Below are 21,665 nucleotides of genomic sequence, written 5' to 3'. Positions count from 1 at the left end.
AATGTGAGAGGAAACTGGAGTACTCGGAGAAATCCCACACACGCACGGGGAGAACATGCAAACTCCACACAGAAATGCCAGAGCGGAGATTCGAACCCAGGTCTTCCCGATCTGACTGTGTGGCCAACATGCTAACCACTTGGCCACCATGTGCGGCCCCCTATGGTTTATTATTAGTCCAAAAAACTGAAAGCCAAGTTTGTAGTATTCTGGTCACTAGGCATCAGTAATGTTATGAGACATGACGTTAGATTACATTACCTTTCACACTGCATGAAGACTGGCTACTGAGCCAGCAGAGCCGAGCTGAAATGCCATGGCTGAGATCAAGTGGAAAAAAACGTTCTCCTGTCATTCCGTGTGGAAGTGGTATGTTTTTGTCTTCTTTGTCGTTCTTCCCCACTTCGTTTGAAACACTTCCTTAAGTTTAGAATAAGTACAGTGAGAGGCTAACTAGTTTGCTCTCGAGCTTGCAATGCTGGCAGCGGCCGTCTGTTATGTCCCTGCAGTGATCCCGTAGCCAGCGCAAGTGATGTAAACAAAAAATAAGAGTGTAAAAGTGATTATTGGGGTGTTATTTCATGTCTACAGGGCTCTAATAACGTTAAAACATGTATTTAGAAAGTCAGAAACAGGTTTTCTAAAACAAAACTATTGTTATTATTAATATTGAATCCTACTTGGCAAAAATTCACTTTTTGTGGTTTTTACTGTGCTAAACGAGGGACGACTGTAGATAATAATTCTATATATAATTATATATGTATATATATATAAAATTATATATATGCACATAATTATATATACACTGTATATATCCACTTATCCTCATTAGTGTTGCGAGTATGCTGGAGCCTATCCCAGCTGACTTCGCGCGAGAGGTGGGGACCCTGGATTGGTCGCACTCACATTCATACCTATGGACAATTTAAAGTCGCAAATTAACCTAACATGCATGTTTTTGGAATGTGGGAGGAAATTGGAGAACCCGGTGAAAACCCACACACGCACAGGGAGAACATGCAAACTCCAGATGCCCAACGGAGATTCAAACCCAGATCTTCCCGATCTCCTGCCTGTGCGGCCAACATGCTAACCACTACATATATATATACACTCCTGATCAAAATCTTAAGACCAGTTGAAAAATTGCTAGAATTTGCATTTTGCACATTTGGATCTTAATGAGGTTTTAAGTAGAGCTACAATATGCAAACGCAAGAAGGGGGAGTGAGACAAAAAACATTTGGAACTTGTAATTTAAACCAAAAAACAGCAACAAACTGAAATAGGCTGTTTATCAGCTGATCCAAAGTTGAATACCACAGGCTATGAAAGCCAAAATCTGCTCAAAATCTTTATTTTCTGTCAGGCATTCACACTGTCATGCCCTCCTGGTGGTTAAAGCTAGGAAGCTTTCTCTTTTTGAACGTGGTCAGATTGTTCAAGAGACGTCGAGCTGCATAAGCAAGGCCTCTCGCAGCGTGCCTGCTGCTGAGGTTGGGCGCAGTAACACAGTCATTCTAATTTTTGTTGAAAGATCCTGAGCATTATGGAACAAAAAAATCAAGTGGTAGACCCAAAAAAATCACACCTGCGCTGAGCCAGAGGATCCGATTGGCTGTCCATTAAGACACAGGGCGGTCTTAGACCCAAATTAAGGCCCTTACTGGCGCCGACTGCAGCACAATAACCATCAGCAGGCATCTGCACTTGGAGCAATGTTCCCACTAGCCTCCTGGAAACACTCGCATCAAGCATGCCCAAACCCATTTTTGAAGTGATTAACAAGAACATCTTTTGTTCTGGTTTGGAGAGTTTTTTGTTATTTTTTGAGAGATGGTCTTAAACTTTTGATCAGCTGATAAACAGCCTATTTCAGTTTAATTGTTGTTTTCAATAAATTACTTTTTCAAAATGCTTTTTGTCTCACTTCCCCTTCTTGTTTTTGCATATTGTAGCTCTACTTAAAACCTCATTCAGATCCAAATGTGCAAAATGCAAATTCTAGCAATTTTTCAACGGGTCTTAATATTTGGATCATGAGTGTGTGTATATATATATATATATCTATCTATCTATCTATTTATCTATCTATATATATATATATATATATATATATATATATATATATATATACTGTAGATATAGATATAGACATATAGACATATACATACATATATATCGGTCAAATGTAACAGGCATCAACACTGCAATATCATCTGGAGCAGTTCCTAATCAATATATTCCTAATCAAAAATCTGTATACACTAGGTTTGTGGGCAAAACGTTCAAGTTTGTTCTGATCACTCCAAATAACTCTGTTCCAGACGTTGTGGTCTCTGTGCTGTGTGGCGTATGGTAAGCAGACTCATTTGTGTCATTGCCGTAGTAAATGGCTTTCTTCTGTCAACTCGACCATGCAGCCCATTTTTCTTCAAGTGCCTCTTTATTTATCTTCTTGCAAAAGCCTCACTCGCTTTCAGAGAATCAGCTGAAGTTATTTATGGGTTTTGCTTTGCATCCCAAACAATTTTCCTTGGCAGTTGTGGCTAAAATTTTTGTTGGCCTGCCTCAAACCCTTCATGTTCCACTTCATCATTCGAGTTTGAACACTGCTTATGGGCATTCTCAATTACTTTTCTCAATATCTTTTTAAATCCTTTTCCTGTTTAATACAATTGAACTTCCTTCTCCCACAGATCCTTTGAAAAGTCTTTTGCTTTCCCCATAACTCCAGCAACATCAGTGCAGCACTGGATGAAACATGTAGGGATCTGTCAGGAGCCCAGGAGCCCACTGACCTTTTATACACACACCCTGATTACAAGCAAAGACTTCACAGGTTGGTTGGAGGATGGTTGCCCTTTGTAGCCATTTCAGCCTGTGTGCCAACTTGCATGAATGTTATCAGGCCAAAACCTCCTGAAGAAGTCAAAAGAGACTGTACTTCCTGAGAAGACTGAGGAAATTTGGCATGTCCACCAAAATCCTGAGTTGCTTCTATAGATGCACTATCGAAAGTGTCGTTAGGGCCCTGTCACACGATGACGATTTAGGCAGCGCATGCCTGAAGTGATCATTTTGATGGCATACGTTGAACTGCCGACAGTTTTTTTTTCAATTTTGGGCGTATAGCGTATTCATAACGAGGTCGACGTAAACATGACGGATTAGCAACTTATATAGAACGTTTCTCTAACTTATAAACAAATTATATCAACGAATGCGTAGCGTGTTGCCGATGTTTACAATTTATGCCCAACGCCCAACGCCTGTCACACCTTGACGATTCAGCCAGCTTACGCCAACGTATGAAAAATTTGGCCAACAATTCATAAATATCCACAAAAAATGTAATATTAAATAAAGGTTATTAATGATTTTTTTATTTGATATAGGTAAACTAGTATTTGATCTCAAAGAAAAATGGGACTGATTTCTCTTCTAGCTGCTCCGCAGGGTTACACACATCTGAGAAGAGATTTTGGTTCATTCCTCTTTACAGATACTCTCCTAGAGTGTTTCAAGGGATTAAGGTCCAGAAACACTAGCATCTTTATGTGCTTCTTTTTGAGTCACTCCTTTGTTGCCTTGGCTGTGTGTTCTGTGTCACTGTCATGCTGGAAGGCCCATCTTCAGTGCCCTGGCTGAGGTGAGGGTAGGCGGTTGTCTCCCAAGATTCTACGGTACATGACCCCGTTCATCGTGCCCTCAGTGTGGTGAAGTCTTAGCAGGGAAACACCCTCAAAGCAGAATGTTTTCACCTATATGTTTGACCGTAGGGATGGCGATGTTGGTCTCATATTCAGCATTTCTTGGTCTCGAACATTCTCCCAGACAGGCCTGTACATGTGTCTTCTTGAGCAGTGGGACCCAGTAGGTTATACAAGATCTCAATCCCTTACCTCCCTTACAGCAATGTTAGCAAGGTTTTCCTTGGTGACTGTGGTCCCAGCTTCCTTGAACTCATTTACAAGCTCCTTCTTTTAATTCTGATCCCAAACCTTTCTGAGAATCATCCTTAATACACAAGGTGGAACTCTTGCATGGCTCTCTACACGAGGGAGATTAACTGTCTTCTTGTATTTCTTCCATTTTCGAATCAACAGTGGTCTCTTCTTCACGAAGCTTGTTATTGATGAAACAGGAATACCGTAATTTCCGGACTATAGAGCGCACCCGTATATAAACCGCACCCACTAAATCTAAAGAGAAAGATTTGTACAGATTTGCACGTCATTCATCGCTGTCCTCGTCCTCCTCCTGGGAACTAAAACCACTAAAGTCATCTTCTTCACTATCGGAACCGAGCAGCTCCATAATTCCCTCGCCACACACCCCGCCAGTATCTCTCCCTCTTTCATTGTCGCTCCCAGCGCCACCCCCGCCCTGAGGCAAACCATTTTCCATACTTTTCCAGACCTTGTAATGTATAAAATCTAATTCCATACTTTTTCGTACTGGTCAATCACAGGGCACACTTAGACAGACAACTAATCACACGTAAAGTCATGCCACGGAAACTTTATAGTCTCTAGTTAGCTTACCATGCGACCGCTGGAGATATCCGAGCCAATATTCAAACCCTAAACCACCTGACCATGAGGCAGTGCGCTGATCACATGCTCCTCTGTGGCGCCATGGTATTATATTAAGTTAAATCATTTTTAGAGTGGAAATGATGATGGACGAAATGATGTATCCTAAAATAATCATTGGCTGAGTTGATGATGCTCACCTGGGTTGACGCTGTGAGGGTACTGCCCGTCGGGCCTCCTCCCCCAGCCGGCTGAGGGAGGGTGACCGGCTCCTTGCCCCCCGTCCCATGGTTCGAACCACCACGTTGCCATTGGGGCTGCCGCTGGGCATCTGCTGAAGCAGCTGGGGTGACAGGCTGCGATGCAATGCTGAGGAGCCAGGCTGCGAGTGACCCTGCTGGGGGGTCCTGTTTGGGTGTTGCTGAAGATGAGGTCCCCAGTTGCCAGGTGAACCGTGCTGCTGGTACTGACTGACTGTTAGGTTGTTGTCACTATTGGAGCGCAGCAAGACCCGTGGAGCTGATAGCGACGTGGGGGTCTGGCTGTTCCCACTGTTGTTGCCAGATGACGGACCTCTGTGTCGTTTGGAGTACGATGGAGCCTCGCGGAAAGGCACTGCAGGGGAAAGACGTGAAATTAACATCTTTTCACGTCCTGTTGCTCACTTTTCTTTACAGAACATTCTTTTTAACCTCCTGAGACGCAGCAATCTGAGGGATAGGTGTTTCACAGCCTTATTTAAAATGCAAATACATGAATAAAACTAGTAGATTAAGTAGTTTTTTAGGTGCTTTGTCATTATACCCATTATAGCATGCTGAAATGGAAGTACTCCTGAAAAAAGGGACCCAAGCACATCCAGGACATTGTAAGACACTTTTTGAGGGGTTCCACAAGACTCAGTGCTGGGCCATGTATCATTTCTCTCTACAATGAATCACTCATTTGTCCTATCAATGCTACAATGACGATATTCGCCTCTATACGTTGCACCACTCAACCCCAACCCCTTGGATGGGGCACGCATTTTTGTACACCACAAAGCTGAGACACAAAGCTTAAATTTCATGAAAAGACATTCCCTCCCACAGACATCTCTGTCCCATTTATGACACCACAGTAATGACTGTCAAGAACTTGAGGGATATTCTTGACAACCAGCTATCTTAAGCTACCCACATTGCTTCAACAGCTCAATCACGAAGAACTTTATGAGCATCCAACAACACTTGCGTTTTCCTTAACACAAAATGTTCCAATCCTGCACTACTCCTACTACTTAACTAGAAACAACACTAAAGGAATCTCCAAAAGGAAATGTGGCTGCAACTTTAAAATGCATGCAAGTAGTAATACAATCACATGTACTGTAGTCGACCTATAGACAGCCAGTGTTGTTTTCGTCAACAGCGGCGATGACGAAATCATTTCGTTGACAGAGCTTTTTCCCATGACAAAAACGAGACGGTGACGAGCCTAAACATGTCCCTTTGATGGCTAAAACATGACGACTTTTCGTTGATGAGGCAAGACCCGACGAAAATGTTAGTGGGTGGTCTATTTGACGTTTAAAACAAAAGACATTTCTGCCTATCGTGGATGTAATCTTTCTGTCAAAAACCCTACGCAGCAATGCGGCCTAGCTTAGAATGCAGCGCACTCCCTGCTCAACACGCCAGTGGCCAGTGACATGGGTTGGTGGGTTGGCCTCACTGTTCCGATACTATTAGAGGTCACTATAGATGTAGAAATACCTGAATAACCATAAAAAAAACCATTAAATTACGGACCAAACTTGTCATGAGTAAACAAAATCAACTAACATTTTTGTGAAGCACAGTGTATCCCCGCATATTCACAATTCAGCATGCGTGACCGCGCAAGTTTGCAGTTCTGATCAAAACTTTTTTTTTTTTTATTTGTGGGAAAACGCGCCGCGCCGTTTTGTGCTTATAACCTACATAATTAGGCAGTTTATTGATAGAAAACCCATCTCATTTGCCCTCTGGACTCTGTGGAGGAAGTGGGGGAGAGAAGGATGTTGGCTAAGCTGACATCCATCATGAACAACACCTCTCACCCGCTACATGACAGGCTCTACAACACCTGCACCACCTGAACCATGTTGTAGACACTATGCTTTCTTTACACTGTTCTCTTTACTTGTCTTGCTGCTGTAACAAGTAAATTTCCCCGCTGTGGGATAAATAAAGTACATACAATACAATACATTAGTACAGCTTCAGTTGCATAGAATGTAGTCAGGCAAACTTGCTTGCGAAGGTGTTCTTCATATACGGTGAATTTGCTTTATATTTATGGCCCTATGAAATCCATCCATCCATTTTCTATACCGCTTCTCCTCTTTAGGGTCGCGGGGGCTTGCTGGAGCCTATGCCAGCTGACTTTGGGCGACAGGCAGGGTACACCCTGGACTGGTCGCCAGCCAATCTCAGGGCACATATAGACAAACAATCATTCACACTCACATTCATACCTATGGACAATTTAGAGTCGCCAATTAACCTAACATGCATGTTTTTGGAATGTGGGAGGAAACTGCAGTACCCGGAGAAAACCCACGCACACACGGGGAGAACATGCAAACTCCACGAACCGAGGTCTTCCCGATCTCCAGACTGTTACTGTGTTGGCCAAACACCAGACCGCCGTACAGCCCCCTAGCGCTCTTATTTTGAAAGCCGAAACTATGTTGCGTATGTTGAGAATGTTCGTTGATGGTTAAGACAAGCTGGGAGCAAGAATAAACAGGCCTCTTGTACTTTAACTCAGAACTTGCACGATGTCAGCGGGTGTCGTGAAACGCTCGTTTGCATAAACAAGTGGTAAAAAACAACTCATACAGCGTGTCTCACACACAGTTTCAAAGATGTTTTGACAACTTTTGCCGGTGTTTCAGGTCGCCTTTTCGACATGTTTGGTTAGGGACTAGTGTTTGTGAGGAGATTCCGCCACAATTGAGCGGTCCGCCGGGAAAATACTTCCCACAAAAACATTCCTTCATCTCACGATGACAGCATTTCATTCACATTATGTCAATTTCCACGAGATTCCGCGTTTAACAGTAATTTCTGTTTTTATTGGACAATTCATAAGGCCCTGTAGACACCCTTAGTCACACATCACAAACCAGCAGGATCTTAAACAACCAAAATCACCAACAACACGAGTAACACGTGCGGTACACACAATGTAACTGTACAACAGTTACATTTTGACACTTACATACTAATATACAGTGCATGCAAAGCAATACTATTTTCAACAAATGTATGGGAATTTCCTTTTGGGGAAGTGGTGCAGTTCCACATGTGTGACTTATGTTATTTTTTATGGTTTGATGGTTTAATGACCTCCTGTTGGTTTGGGTAAGCTAATTCATTGCAAATAAGACAGCACTTCCTCAAGCCAACTGAAGGTATGTACAGTAGCGCCACTGACATAACCCAGGCTCGATCAGTCCAGGCTCAATTACCCGCTATTGGCGGGCAGTATGAGAAGGCAACCCCCACAAATTCCCCCCCGTACCTTCTTGGAAATCATGAAAGCAGACATGCATGCACAAACGCATACATCAATCTAGTCGCCCACATAATTCCCTCCCTGGCTTATTATACATGTCGTGTGGGTTCTTCTTCAATCCATACAAATCTAATATTTCATCTAAAGTCGCCTCCTCAGCGATGCAGACACATACAGGCACGGGTATTGAACAGAGCTGGGTGATTGGCCATGACGGCACGCTCCACTCTGCTCTCTCGCCAACAATCATTATTAGCGTGATTATCCGAATTACAACATTCCACCGGCCTCTGGTGCCTGCGCTATGGTGTCATATGGAAGCAATAATAGAGGCAGGCATTGATTTCCCCACGGACACTTCCATCCATTACACTGCGAGATGACAAGCTATCAGTAGCTCTCCTGCAACGACTGCAGTGCAGGCAGGGGGAAGCTGAACAGAGCCTGAAGCCATTTCGATAAGGAGCTCTTGATAATGAGCTGATTAGTACAACCGTTGCCAGCACACGTCTGTGGTTTGCTGTGGTGCAGTTTCATGCTTTTCACTTTCTTAGCAAAGAGCCTCAGAAGGAGGGATTTACTGAGTCATTATCACTTTCCCAGACTGGAATCTAAGACCTCTATCTCTTTATATGGAATAGAAGTGTTGATGAAGGGAAGAGGCGCTAACGTCTAATGAGCTAGCACTTTTTGGAGCCACCAGGCTATCTGTAAATCCCAGTGCCTGCGGCCTGCAAGCATGCAGAACTGATTTTAGCTCCTCTTGGATAATCTAACTCCGTCCAATGATTAATTTCATTCACCGGTCTTCAAGTAAAATGAGGAATTGAACATTTAAAAGAAAAAACAAAAAGCACGACAGTGGGGAGAATAATTACACCCTTTCAAAGACATGAACAGTCCAAAACAAACTTTTATGGCTGATTTATTTTAACAGAACAGTAAAAAAAAACAGTAAAAGTAATAAAAATAAAAAAGTAATAAAATCCAGAAAAAAAATGAAATAAAGGTTGTAAAATAAATTGTATTTGATTGAGGGAAATAAGTATTCGATCCCCTACCAACCAGCAAGCCCTCTGACCCCACAGGTATATGCCCATGAAGAAACAGTCTCTTCCATTCAAACCTCTCCACCACCATGGGCAAGACCAAAGACCGGGTCAAAGGACCTAACGCAGGGGTGTCCGAAGCGCGGCCAGGTGGCCATTTGCGGCCTGCGTCTGTTTTTTTACTGGCATGCGGCACATGCTAAAAATAAAATAATATTAAGAGAAAATGTTGTAATCTAACGAGAAAAAGTCGCAATTTTATAAGAATAACATTGTTATATAATAAGGAATAACAATGATGAGGAAAAATAACGTCATTTTAGTAGCATAAAGTTCAAACAACAGAAAATAAAGTTGTAATTTTTGGAAAATTAGTGTGGAAAATCTTGTCACAAGGATAAAGCCATACTATCATGTGAATAAAGTCATAATTATGAATTAATATTTACAAGAAGGTGCAATTTTCCGAGAATAAATTCATGACATTATCAGGAAAAATAATATAATTTTAGTAACATAGAGTTGAAATGCATTAATTCATTCATTCATTTTCTATGCCACTTATCTTCACTAGGGTCACAGGGGTATGCTGGAGCCTATCCCAGCTGACTTCAGGTGAGAGGCAAGGTGCATCGCAGGGTCGCGATTGGCTAGAAAATAACCATTCACACTCACATTCATACCTATGGACAATTTAGAGTCTCCGATTAACCTAACATGCATGTTTTTGGAATGTGGGAGGAAACCGGAGTACCGGGAGAAAACCTACACACACACGGGGAGAACATGCAAACGCCACACGGAGATGCCCAAATGGAGATACAAACCCAGAACCCAGAAATTTAAACACAAATATAAATATGTTGGGTTTTTTTAAAAGTTGTAATATTGTGAAACGAAGAGGGCGTAGGATTAAATAAGCTTTGTTTCGTCCTACTCCTTTTCGGACATGTGGAATTGTGAATTGTAGCAAGTATTTCAATGTAAACTGTATGCATGTTCGAAATCAAACCAAAACCATAACCATGGGAGTTGAGAGCACAGTCACCAAGAAAAGTGCGAGTAACGCACTTTGCTGTAATGCACTGAGATCGTGCAGTGCCCGCGGGGTCTGCCTGCTCTAGTAGACACATGTACAGACCTGTCTGAAGTTTGACATCAACACCTGAATGACCTTGGGAGAATATTATGCATTCAGAAGACATCCTGTACTCACCAATTCAAAGGCCTGTGTACCTGTACATACAGTACGTAGCATCATCAACATCATTGAACGAGTTGCAGTATTTTCACAGGTTAGTGGCTGTGGGTAATTACAATGTGTTTCTATATGTACGAGTACATAAGTAATATTACTATATCAACGTGTAGTAAGCGGGTCAAATGAAACACACAGTAGGCTTGGGGGTATGTGTGTAATATGTAGTATTCTACATTGGTCACTAGGTGTCAGTAATGTTGCATCAATGAGACAGTAGCCACCACAGGAAGATACCAGGACTCTCCCAATGCTAACATGCGAGTCGATCTTATGTCTTATTTCTTATATCTTATCTCTTTTTCTTATTATGTCTGCTATAATGGGTAATATAAGTGTAAAGGTAACTATAGGGGTGTTACTTCATGTCCAGAGGGCTCTAATAATGTGCAAAACCACATTTAGAAGGTCGTAAACAGGTTTTCTAGGCTCCTACTAAATATTTGCTTTATTAATAAGGAATCAGACTTTGCGGAAAGTCACTTATCCGGAACCAATTAAATAATAATCGATAAACGAGGGATTCATGTAACTTGTGATTAGAGGCGTAGCCAACGGGACACCATCCGTACTGTCAAACATGAAGGTAAACATTGTGCTTTAGGGGTGTTTCTCTGACCAATATTTCTCCCGAGATATGTGCAAACCCGACAACCACCTACAACCAAATACTAGAATCAACTACTACGATGTCAAATACTTATTTTCCCCACTGTGTATGGTAGTGGAATGCAAACTGGGTGTTTTCAGGGAGAGCAAAATGAACAAGTCCACGACTTCTGTTCATAATATTTATATTGTAAATAGGATTTTGGGGGAGGTGCTCGGTCAGCTTGAAAAACTGGGGTGGAGAGGGGCTCAAGTCCCACAATAGTGTGAAAAGTGTGACAGGTGGCTGAAGAGGTGCACTGAAACAAGGCGACAAGTCACTCAGATGCTGTGGCACTTGTACTGAGCAGCAGTGTCAAGAAATGGATTTCTTGCTCTTAAAGGCTACATTTTATTTGAAAACTATTGTTCCATGTAAGGATTTGGGACATGTGTCACATAGAGTTAATTTTTTTTTGTGCAGTGCCATAGATATTGATGTCAGAGCTTAAATGATTTTGGTTATTATCAAGAAACCATGGAAATGGAGAGATAGTATCTCTTAAATTAAACTCTCATGAGCTATTTTTTGCTGTCATCATCACATTTGTTGACACAAATGCACCTATAGATGTAGCAGGTATTCAAAAAGAAGGTGGTCTAATCATTTTTTCCCCCAAGACTGGATGTTGAGTTCCTTTTTGTGGATATAATCAGAGCAGTTATGCAAATCTCTCAGGTTTCATTATCAAAAAAGGTGAATTGGACATCTCACCATCAAGTATTCCAACCAATGTTGGGCGCACTCCAACAAAGTTACAAATGGCTCAGACAACAAGTAATTCATGATTCATTATAGAACTCCACAACAAAATCACTGTTTTAGACACTTGCACAGATCGTTAAAACCACAACCACTTGTTCAATCACAACTGCCCCATAGGCCAATGAAAAAATGGCCACTTAAGAAACAAGCATGCTTCTGGGCAATAGGCTGGCACGAACTGCAATACAGTGGCTCCCTGCACATTCACTATTCAGCTTTCACGGCCCTGCAAATTCACAGCATTTTGGAAAAAACACATCTAAAACACATCTAATTCACCATAAATCAGGAATATATTTTAATTCATTCAATCTCAGTCTTTAAAAAAAAACAACAAAAACAACTCCTACAGTACCAGCCATTTTAGACGATTTTGGCTGATTTTTCAAGGCACACAGATTGTGTTCTATGGTTATATAAACCTACCAAGAGAAAGATTAGACTTCCATCTTTCATCAGAAAAAAAAAATTGTTTCTACCTTTTTCCGTTCTTTAGTAATCAGCAGTAGAACATAGGTAAGTTTCAGGAAAATATCAGTTCCTGACTAGAAAAGGGAGAAAAAGCTTTTTGTGAAAAGATACATTTCAAGCATAACTTTTACTTTGACACAAATACTTTTTGCTTTTGTGACAGCTCAAATATCTAAACAACCATACCGACATAAACAACACAAAAAAGGGTTTGCTTTTCATCAAAGTGACAATTTACTAATATGACACCATGAACGGTTTACAACTGTCACATTTGGAACTGAACTATGCATGTGCATGTGCATGTGCGTGCATGTGTGTGTGTGTGTGTGCATGCGTTAAAATTTCCCTACAATGAACACCCTTCTGCACGCTACATTCCTCCACGCTCTCTCACTTCCTCCTTCCTGTCATGTGTTTTTTCCGTCCACATGATCTCTGCCGAGTTCTTATTAAATGCACTTCTGCCACCTTCTGGCCATTTTTATGGCTGAAAATTGCTCTGAAGTGAAATCCATTAGTGGGGAATTGCATCATCAACCCCTTTTGCCTCTCGCACAAAAAAAACCTAAAAGACATATACGTTGTTGGGATCAGGCATTCAGGTTTATAAAAACGTATAACTACTGTACGTCTTTGGTACTGAATGAGTTAAATATGTGATAATACAGTTAAAATGTACAGCATACATGTGCCACCTTAAAAAAGCCTACTCTTTTTACACGTTTATGCCTTTATGCTTCACTGACAATGTTTCGTTCCTCAAGTGTTAAGATTTCACACTTTGTTCGGCACTTTGAACGCACCATGCTGTGAAATGCAGGAGTGAAAGTTATATCTAACTTCTACACCGTGACTCCCATTCCATCGGTTCATGCATTATCTTACATTATTATTCATTAGTGGTGAGTGGCTTTACATTTTATACTTTAAAATGCATGAACCGAGGGGTGGATTGGCCATCGGGAATACCAGGAGTTTCCCCAGTGGGCAAATTGGGCAGATGGACGTCCGTTTATTTATTTATTGCTGCAATGTTACGCTACATTAAATGGAAAATGTGACTGGCCAAGCACTAGGACCAAGAGGAAAAAGGCCGCTCAAGTTGAAGTCTGTTTCCCTTTAGACCGCCCACAAGCTTGTGTGATTGGCCATCCTTGCTGTCACTCCTTGAGCGCCTGACTTTGTGTTTTATTAGTTGGCCAGGAGTCCCTGTGACATCTGCCTCGGGAAACTGTTAAAATGTTGGCTGTTTGCTCTGCCTGGGCCACATCAGCTAAACATATTGTAATATCAGAGGTTTTATTTACATTAACATTCGAATCTGTGTGCGTACATACGTGCGTTCGATGGGGAAAACCGAGGTACCAATAAATGGTTCGGAAGGCTTTTTTAACAGTCTATGAACTTTTTTTTTACATAATACATCGCAAACATGATGTGGTCGTACAACTAAATCTAATTATCTAAAGCAATTGTTCGCAACTGGTGGGTTGGAACCCAAAAGTGGGTTGCAAAGCCGTTTTCAGTGGTTTGTGGGTCTTAAAAAATAAAATAAAATAAAAAATAATGTAATGACCCAATGTCTGTGAATGCATCTCACGTTCTTGTCTGCACTATTGCAGACACTACTGCGGCGACTGTCACACTTGAGTGGGAGAGGAAGGACATTGAGTAGAGGCTTTACATGCCGGCTGTCCGACACACAGCTGCAGATACCTGCTGGAGAAGAGCACGCCTTAAAGAGACAGCATCTGCAGCTCACATTGTGCGTTATGTGGGGAGAAAGCCGTGTGTCAAAAATACAATTTTTATGTATCAATTTTTCCTTCTCTGGTGGTCCCGGAATGTAACTCCTGCAAAAAGCTCACCTAAATATTGCTCTCTATATATAAAATATTAAATAGATCTTGGAAATAAACACATTCAACTGTTGAAACCTGGTGGTACGAACACTTGATGTGTTACAAATACTAAAACTCGATTAAACATGTTAGACGAGGGGTGTCCAAAGTGTGGCCCGGGGGCCATTTGCGGCCGTGGCTGTTTTTTTAATTGGTCCGTGGCACACTGTAAAAATATAATTTAACAAAAAAACTATAAAAAAAACGAAGAACAAACATGTTAAACATCAGCAGCAATTTTAAAGTCCAAATATTCAGAGAAAAAAGTTGTAATCTAACGAGAAAAAGAGTAATTATTTCAGGAGAATAAAGTACAATTATGGGGGAAGAAAAATTTATTTTAGTAGCATAAAGTTGAAATATGAAAGAAAAAAGATGTAACATTATGAGAAACAAACAAAACAAAAAATAAAGTAATTTTTGGAAAATTAGGTTGGGGAAAAAGTTCTAATATTACGGGAATGAAGTCAAAATACTATGGCAATAAACTCATAATATTAAGAAAAAAATGTACAAGAAGAAAGTTGAAATATTAGGAAAATTATATATAAAAATAAGCAACAGCAGAAATGGAAAAAATGCAGGAATTTTACAAGAATTAAGTCAAAATATTAAGAAAAAAAAGTTGTATTCTAACAAAGAGTTACAAGTGACTAAAGCCCAATTTTCCAAGAATAAACTTGTTATATTATGAGGAAAAATAATTTTTGTAGTATACAGTTGACATATTGAAGAAAAAATAAGCTTTTTAAAAGACATAATATTATGATAAACAAACAAAACAGAATATATATATATTTTTTATTAGGTTGGGGGAAATGTTATGATGTAAGAGAATAAAGACAAAATATTATGGTAATAAAGTCTGAATTATACAGAAAAAAAGAAAAAAAACAAGAAAAAAGTTGAAACAGCTGGAAAATAAAAGAAAAACATTATTTAAATAACAGCTGTAATTATACAAGAATTAAGTAAAAATATTAAGAGAAAAAGTCGCAATCTAATGTGAAAAGTCACAATTTTACAAGAATAAACTCTTAATATTATCAGTAAAAATAATGTCATTTGGATTAGCATACAGTTGAAATATTAAATTAAAAAACAACGTTTTTTAAAAGACATAATATCATGAGAAGCAAACAAAACAAAAAATAAAGTTGTAATTTGTAAATTAAAGTTGTAAAGTTGTAAATTTGGTTGGGAATAAGTTCTAATATTTTGTTCTAAAAAGTTGAAACATTATGGGAATGAAGTCAGAATTATGAGGAAAAAAGAAAAAAAAAACAAGAAGAAAGTTGAAATACCAGGAAAATAAATTAAAAAAATATGGAAAAAACAGCTGTAATTTTACAAGAACAAAGTCAAAATATTATGAGAAAAATGTCGTAACTGAATGAGGGGAAAAAATTCAATTTTACAACAATAAACTCGTAATATGACAAACTAGCATTTCACCTTTATCAAAAAATGAAATGCAGTTTTTAAAAAAATATATATAACTCATTGGCATACATGTGTTGCTTTACAAATGACCAAAGTGCATCTTTTCATTTTTCACTAATTTGGACACCCAGTTGACCTTCGTGATTAATATGATTATCCCATTGTGCTCATTTGTCTTTTACAAATGTATACGCTATATACAGTACGCGTGTCTGGAATGTTCGTAATAATATAAGAATGAGGTTCAAGGATCAGATTGCGTGTCACCACGGCACACCATCCATATTCTTGGCTCCCATCCTCAGCTCAAGGCAGTCCAACATGTTCATTGAAGAATCAGCAGCAGGTGAATGAAAACGCGCCTTCACACTCTGACAGATGGATGAGTTGTTTTGGGTTCCGTTTGGTCGAAGGGAACACAACATCATAATCATCTCTGTGCGTGAGTTTTTTTTTTTTCTCTCACTGGTGTCAAATTTTCCATCGCAATTTGTATGTGACCTAAAAACTACTCGTTCGCTCTTGTCCGAGAAAAAAAGTCAATTAGCGGATCTTTGGACTAACCTAAATACGCAGCGACCTACCTACATTCTAATAGAGATGGTAAAAGTACCTAACATTTTGGCCCGGCGAGCGTTAACGTGCGCTGATGTACAGAGAAGGACCTTGACAACTTTAAAGATGCAAAAACCCTCCAAGCGTCTTACCTTCCTTTTTTAAGGCATTAATGATCGACTTCATTTTGACTCCGTCGCCGCTCCAACTCGAGGTACTATCCTTTCACCGTCCCGGTTCTTCACTCAGAACGACGGGGGGAGAAGACGCGCAGCGGAGCTTCTGCGCGCAGACATGATCCCGCTCCCACCTTCCTCTACTACCATTTGCTTGGAGCATCTGCACTACCCGCGTTCACACACACGCACACGCACGCTTAGAAGCGTGCACACATTGCCCCGCCCATCGCACGCCGCCCCTCTACCACACAAAACTTGCATTATAGACGTCAGATCCATGTGCAAAAACACATATTGTACTTTACAGTATCTCCTTGTGCAAGGACTTGTGTGGGTAGTGGTGATTATATTGCAAAGTTACAAAAAAACACCTTCAATTTACGGTCATTTTGCATGCATACAAGCCCTGGAGAAAGTAATCAAAGTTAAATTCAAATTACAGTAGATACCCACTTTTCACCAAGGTTTATGGTCTGGGACCACCAACAAATGGCAAAAATCGGCAAGTAATTGATACGCCCATAAAAATGTCTAATTTTGACATACAGCTCGCTCCCCCTTCCTCTCTAAACCCTGCTGCCAGCTTGACGTTGATGTTCCCCTCTGATTTCAGATCAACTTTTACAATAAAAGAATAGATTCAGCTCCAGAACCCTCCCTTTCTCTCTCCAATATGCCTCAAAACACATTTTAAATTATAAAATCTATAAGTACTCACCACTAATGAATCAGAATGTAAGACGATACATGAACAGACGGAATCGTGTCACCACCGAGTCACGGTGTAGAAGTCAGTGGGGTGTGCCGTCAAGAGCCAGCAATGGCTTCTCTGCTGGCCTCAACACTATCAAAAGCACTGACCTACATTTGCAACTTAAACTTAACTTGTTGCATTAAACTGTAATTTATTCCCAACAGTGGAAAATCTTCATTTAGTCTTTTGGTTGCACTGCTTCCAGTAGTGTACAGTGTGTGTGTACGATCATTTTTTTCTTCCAAACAGACTTAAGCTTCTATGTGTTGCCATGTCAATGTACACTGCGCAAGGCCTTCAGAATCAGGAGTGCTGGTCCATGTCACATACACAGGTTTTTTTTAAACCAATCAGATTCCAGATTCACCTCACAAGGCCAGCTAGGCCACAGTGACATCAGCATTTTTCCATCCTCTGATTGGTTGATGTCTAAAGACTATGCCTAACATTCAAAGTTACCAAGACTAGTAGCACAGCCCTAGTCTGACTAGACTAGATCTGTCGTATCTAGTCTGACTGGTGTGTAGTCCTTGAGCATGAACTGAGGAAGCCTGCTCAGATGACAGGCGAAATATCTTCCAAGGCAACCTGAACAGTCCAGTTGCAATCGATCCAATGCCTTGAGAAGACTAACATGGGCCCGTGTTGCGGCCACAACCCACGCCCAGCTGAAACTCAACTCTGAACCCCCAATGTCACTTCCTGTCCGCCTCGCACCAGAACACATTTACAGCAACACACACAAGCATGAGTCTTATTTATGTCTTAAATGGCTTATTTTCTCTTATCTCTACTATATTGGGTAAAAGGGGGCCGCACGGTGACCTAGTGGTTAGCATGTTGGCCACACAGTCAGGAGATCGGGAATATCTGGGTTTGATATTTGATATTTATCTGGGTACTTCGGTTTCCTCCCACATTCCAAAAACATGCATGTTACGTCAATTGGAGACTCTAAACTGTCCATACAGTAGGTATGAATATGAGTGTGAATGGTTGTTTGTCTATATGTGCCCCTCGATTGGCTGGCGACCCATCCAGGGTGTACCGCCCCTCTCGCTCAAAGTCAGCTGGGATAAGCTCCAGTGACCCTAGTGAGGACAAGCAGTATAGAAAATGAATGGGTGGATGGACGGATATTGGGTAATAGGAATGTAAAGGTGAGTATAGGGGTGTTATTTCATGTCTATAGGGCTCTAATAATGTTAAAAACTGCATTTAGAAGGTTGTAAAGAGGTCGTATATGCTCTAAATAGGAAAATATTCAATTTATCACAGTCAGGTCTGGAACGAATTCACCGCAATAAACAAGGGATTACTGTACACCCAAACCTGCTCCAGTGTGAGTGAGGAACCAAGCTGGAAAACGGTTCTGCATTCTTCCGAGTAATGGATCATATCACCTCGTTCAACGTTTCTTAAAGTCTACTACTTATGTTACATACAGTATCTTTTAGTTTTCACTTTCTGCTGTTCACTCTTATTTCCGCAATATTTCACAGCTTTAATTGTGGTGCTCCATTAAAAAAAGTATCATCATTTTCCTCACAGAAAGTTCAGTGTAAGTGGAATCCCAACTATTTTCTGATTGCAGGATTGTGACTGTGCCGCTTAGCCACAGTCCAGCTATGCTTCCATTTCCCCTATTTTGCAACATCTTCTCCAGTCCTATGTGTATAATATAATATAGCTGATTGAAAGAATAACAATTGTTGTGCATGAACACAAAAATTGAAAGGTACAACCATGCATCCATCCATTTTCTATGCCGCTTCTCCTCATTAGGGTCGCAGGGGTATGCTGGAGCCTATCCCAGCTGACGTCGGACGAGAGGCGGGGTACACCCTGGACTGGTTGCCAGCCAATTGCAGGGCACATATAGACAAACAACCATTCACACTCACATTCATACCTATGGACAATTTAGAGTCAGATACAGTGAAATCCTAAAGGTCAACACAATCCACCCCAGCACGCGGACTGACCTGCTTTATTGAGTACAGTATTTCAAAACTACGTTTGCCATATGAAATAAAGGAAATCTGGGGAAGCCTGGTGGTACACGTGATTAGCATGTCTGCATCACAGATACACTGTTCTGGGTTCATCAGCGTAATGCATTTGAATACCTTTCTAGAAAAAGGAAAGAACATACTGGGTCTCCAACAAAATGGTATTCAATCAGATCATTTACATTATTAACATCATTGTATCAAACCTTTTTTGTGTAATGATATTCATCATGGGAAACCCCACCATGGATTTACGTTGGCATGAGGAACTCTATTTGGACAAAGTATAAGGAGAATGAGTCTTGCAAGGCTTGATATGGGTCGAGTATACTAGTTGTAGGAATCAGGAGATGGAGCAAAAGTGTCTGAAGAAACGATGGATTGGTGAGGAGCTTCTGTGTGAAACAAATCCTTGGTGTTGCTAAGCAACTCGGCGGGGGGCGGCTTCATACATCATTAAAGCTACGTACACATACACACCAACATGCACTAACTCTATGATGTAATGCACATTCTTATGCTTGGACTTGCTGTTTGGCTGTAGTTTGATGCCATCTGACTACATCTTGTCCGGGGTAATGACTTCTCGTCAAAGTGGTGTCGCGTTTTGCCGTCCCTCTTGCATCAATAATTCCATATAGCATGAAAAACCCAACCCCACCTAAGATCCGCACACCAGATGGCTACATGTAAAACATATGCTGTCATAAACTATGCAATCATGTATCGATGGGTGCAGATTTCATGTGCGTTACCACTTGTGCCCTGCCTTGTTATCCAATCAAGCCATACAAATAAACCAAATTCATTAATTACAGATCCAAAGTATGCACAAACTGATGGCTGAAAATACAATCGATCCCCGCTATTTGCGAGGGCACCGTCCCTGGCCTGCCAACAAATCTGCAAGTAATTGATACACCCAAAAAAATGTCTAATTTTGACACCCAGCTCAGGTTTGGGTTGTTTTTTTTAACAGGGGTACCTGTATTATCATCTACATATACATTATTGTGTGTGTTTTCTGAAAAAAATGCCTATTTTTGGAATTTGCTGGGCCGTCAGTGCTGAATCGCAAATGTGCAGGGATCCACTGTATATGGAAAAACATAACTAACATTGAAGACGAACAGTGACGTGCAGTCAGGGGAGGAAGGTGAGCCAGAGCCTGTCATAATGAAAAGTAAAAAAAATTAATAATGATAACATCAAATAAATATCTGTTCAATATCTATCTATCTATATATTTGTCATTTGAACTGTATGATAAATGTATTTTCTGTCTGATTGATTGAAACATTTTCTTACGTAAAAATGACTGAATTTGCACATTTCCTGATCAAATACAGGGCAGACACCTCAGATGAGGCTACCGTGAGCGTCTCTTCTCGGCTTAGTTTGTAAGCCCTGCCTACCGTCTGCGTGCACTCGGTGAGTACAGCGTTGGTCAATAGTGCCTGCCAGTTTCTTTGTCAGCATGTGGCCAGTAATATGTTGCACAAACATTTATTATACGCCATGACTTTCTACAGTCTGTGTAATGTCTTTAATGTAAGTGTGATATCATTATTCCTGCCAATGAAATACACAGAAATTCATACGCCAAGGTGCTGCAGTACACGCCATCTCAACGTGTGAGTGGCGTACATAAGCTGTAAGGTGCTTGTCGCTGCCGTCCTTCCATAGAAAGGAAAAGCCAGCTTTTTTTTTTTTTTTTTTTTTTTTTTTACAGCAGCAGCACCGGCTTTAACAAAAGTGAATTAGTCTCTTCTTTTTCATGTTATCCTATGCTCTTAATGAGCAACCTGTATTAAAATTTAAATAAAAAAATGTAAATTGAAATTTAAAACTGAAGAACAACATGTGAATCTTGGATGGTAATCTGCTTCACACAAACCACTTCTAACTTGGGAAAACTTCTGTGACCTTTTGGAGCCTTGTAGACGCTGCACTAACAATATTTTCACGGTAAATCTTAAGTCAAGTCTTCATGCATGGCGATGGCTGATCTTCCAATGTAACAGTCTACGACATCTTCCCTCTACGTAAAGTATCAATCTACTGAAAAAAGACATCAGTCGGCATATGAGTGAAGAAAATGTTTTGTTGTCAACAAGATTTTGATCAGTTTGTTTCTCCTCTGCCACATGCAGCCAAATATAGCATAGGCCAGAGAGAGAAAAGAAGAACATCAGAATTAATGAATAAATTAGGGTGTAGTCATAATTTATTCGTATACACATAATATTTTGCTGCTGCGGAAGATTGACAACTTAACTTGACTATTATTCATTTAAGCACATTTTCTTCGTGTTTGCGATGAGCATTTTTGCTACACAAACAACACAAAACCGTTAATCATCAAAGTCATAAATCAAAGATGCCTTTTTATGACCGTGACAGATAAACTTTCACCACTTCTTCGTCCTCGTCGTGGGCCTGTGGACCAACTCTACATTCCTGGCAGGGTCCTTGAGGGTGCATGGGAGTTTGCCTAACGAGTCTACGTGCGTTTTGTGGACTTGGAGAAGGCATTCAACCG

General features: G+C 40.5%; 1 protein-coding gene across 5 annotated transcripts in view; it reads right to left on the bottom strand.

Annotated features, from left to right (window-relative positions):
- Positions 1 to 21,665, bottom strand: part of LOC129178829 (SH3 and multiple ankyrin repeat domains protein 2-like) — a 324,991-nt gene that overhangs the window by 147,665 nt on the left and 155,661 nt on the right. For all 5 annotated transcript variants that reach the window (XM_054771420.1, XM_054771421.1, XM_054771422.1 and 2 more), the window contains exon 11: positions 4,742 to 5,156. In XM_054771420.1, coding sequence (XP_054627395.1) covers positions 4,742 to 5,156 — 415 coding nt within the window. The remainder of the gene's footprint in view (positions 1 to 4,741; positions 5,157 to 21,665) is intronic.

Source organism: Dunckerocampus dactyliophorus, chromosome 3 (assembly GCF_027744805.1).
Source record: "Dunckerocampus dactyliophorus isolate RoL2022-P2 chromosome 3, RoL_Ddac_1.1, whole genome shotgun sequence".
In the NCBI taxonomy this organism is placed as follows: Eukaryota; Metazoa; Chordata; class Actinopteri; order Syngnathiformes; family Syngnathidae; genus Dunckerocampus; species Dunckerocampus dactyliophorus.
Note: the sequence above shows the minus strand (reverse complement) of the source record. Positions and strands in the feature narration are given on the sequence as shown.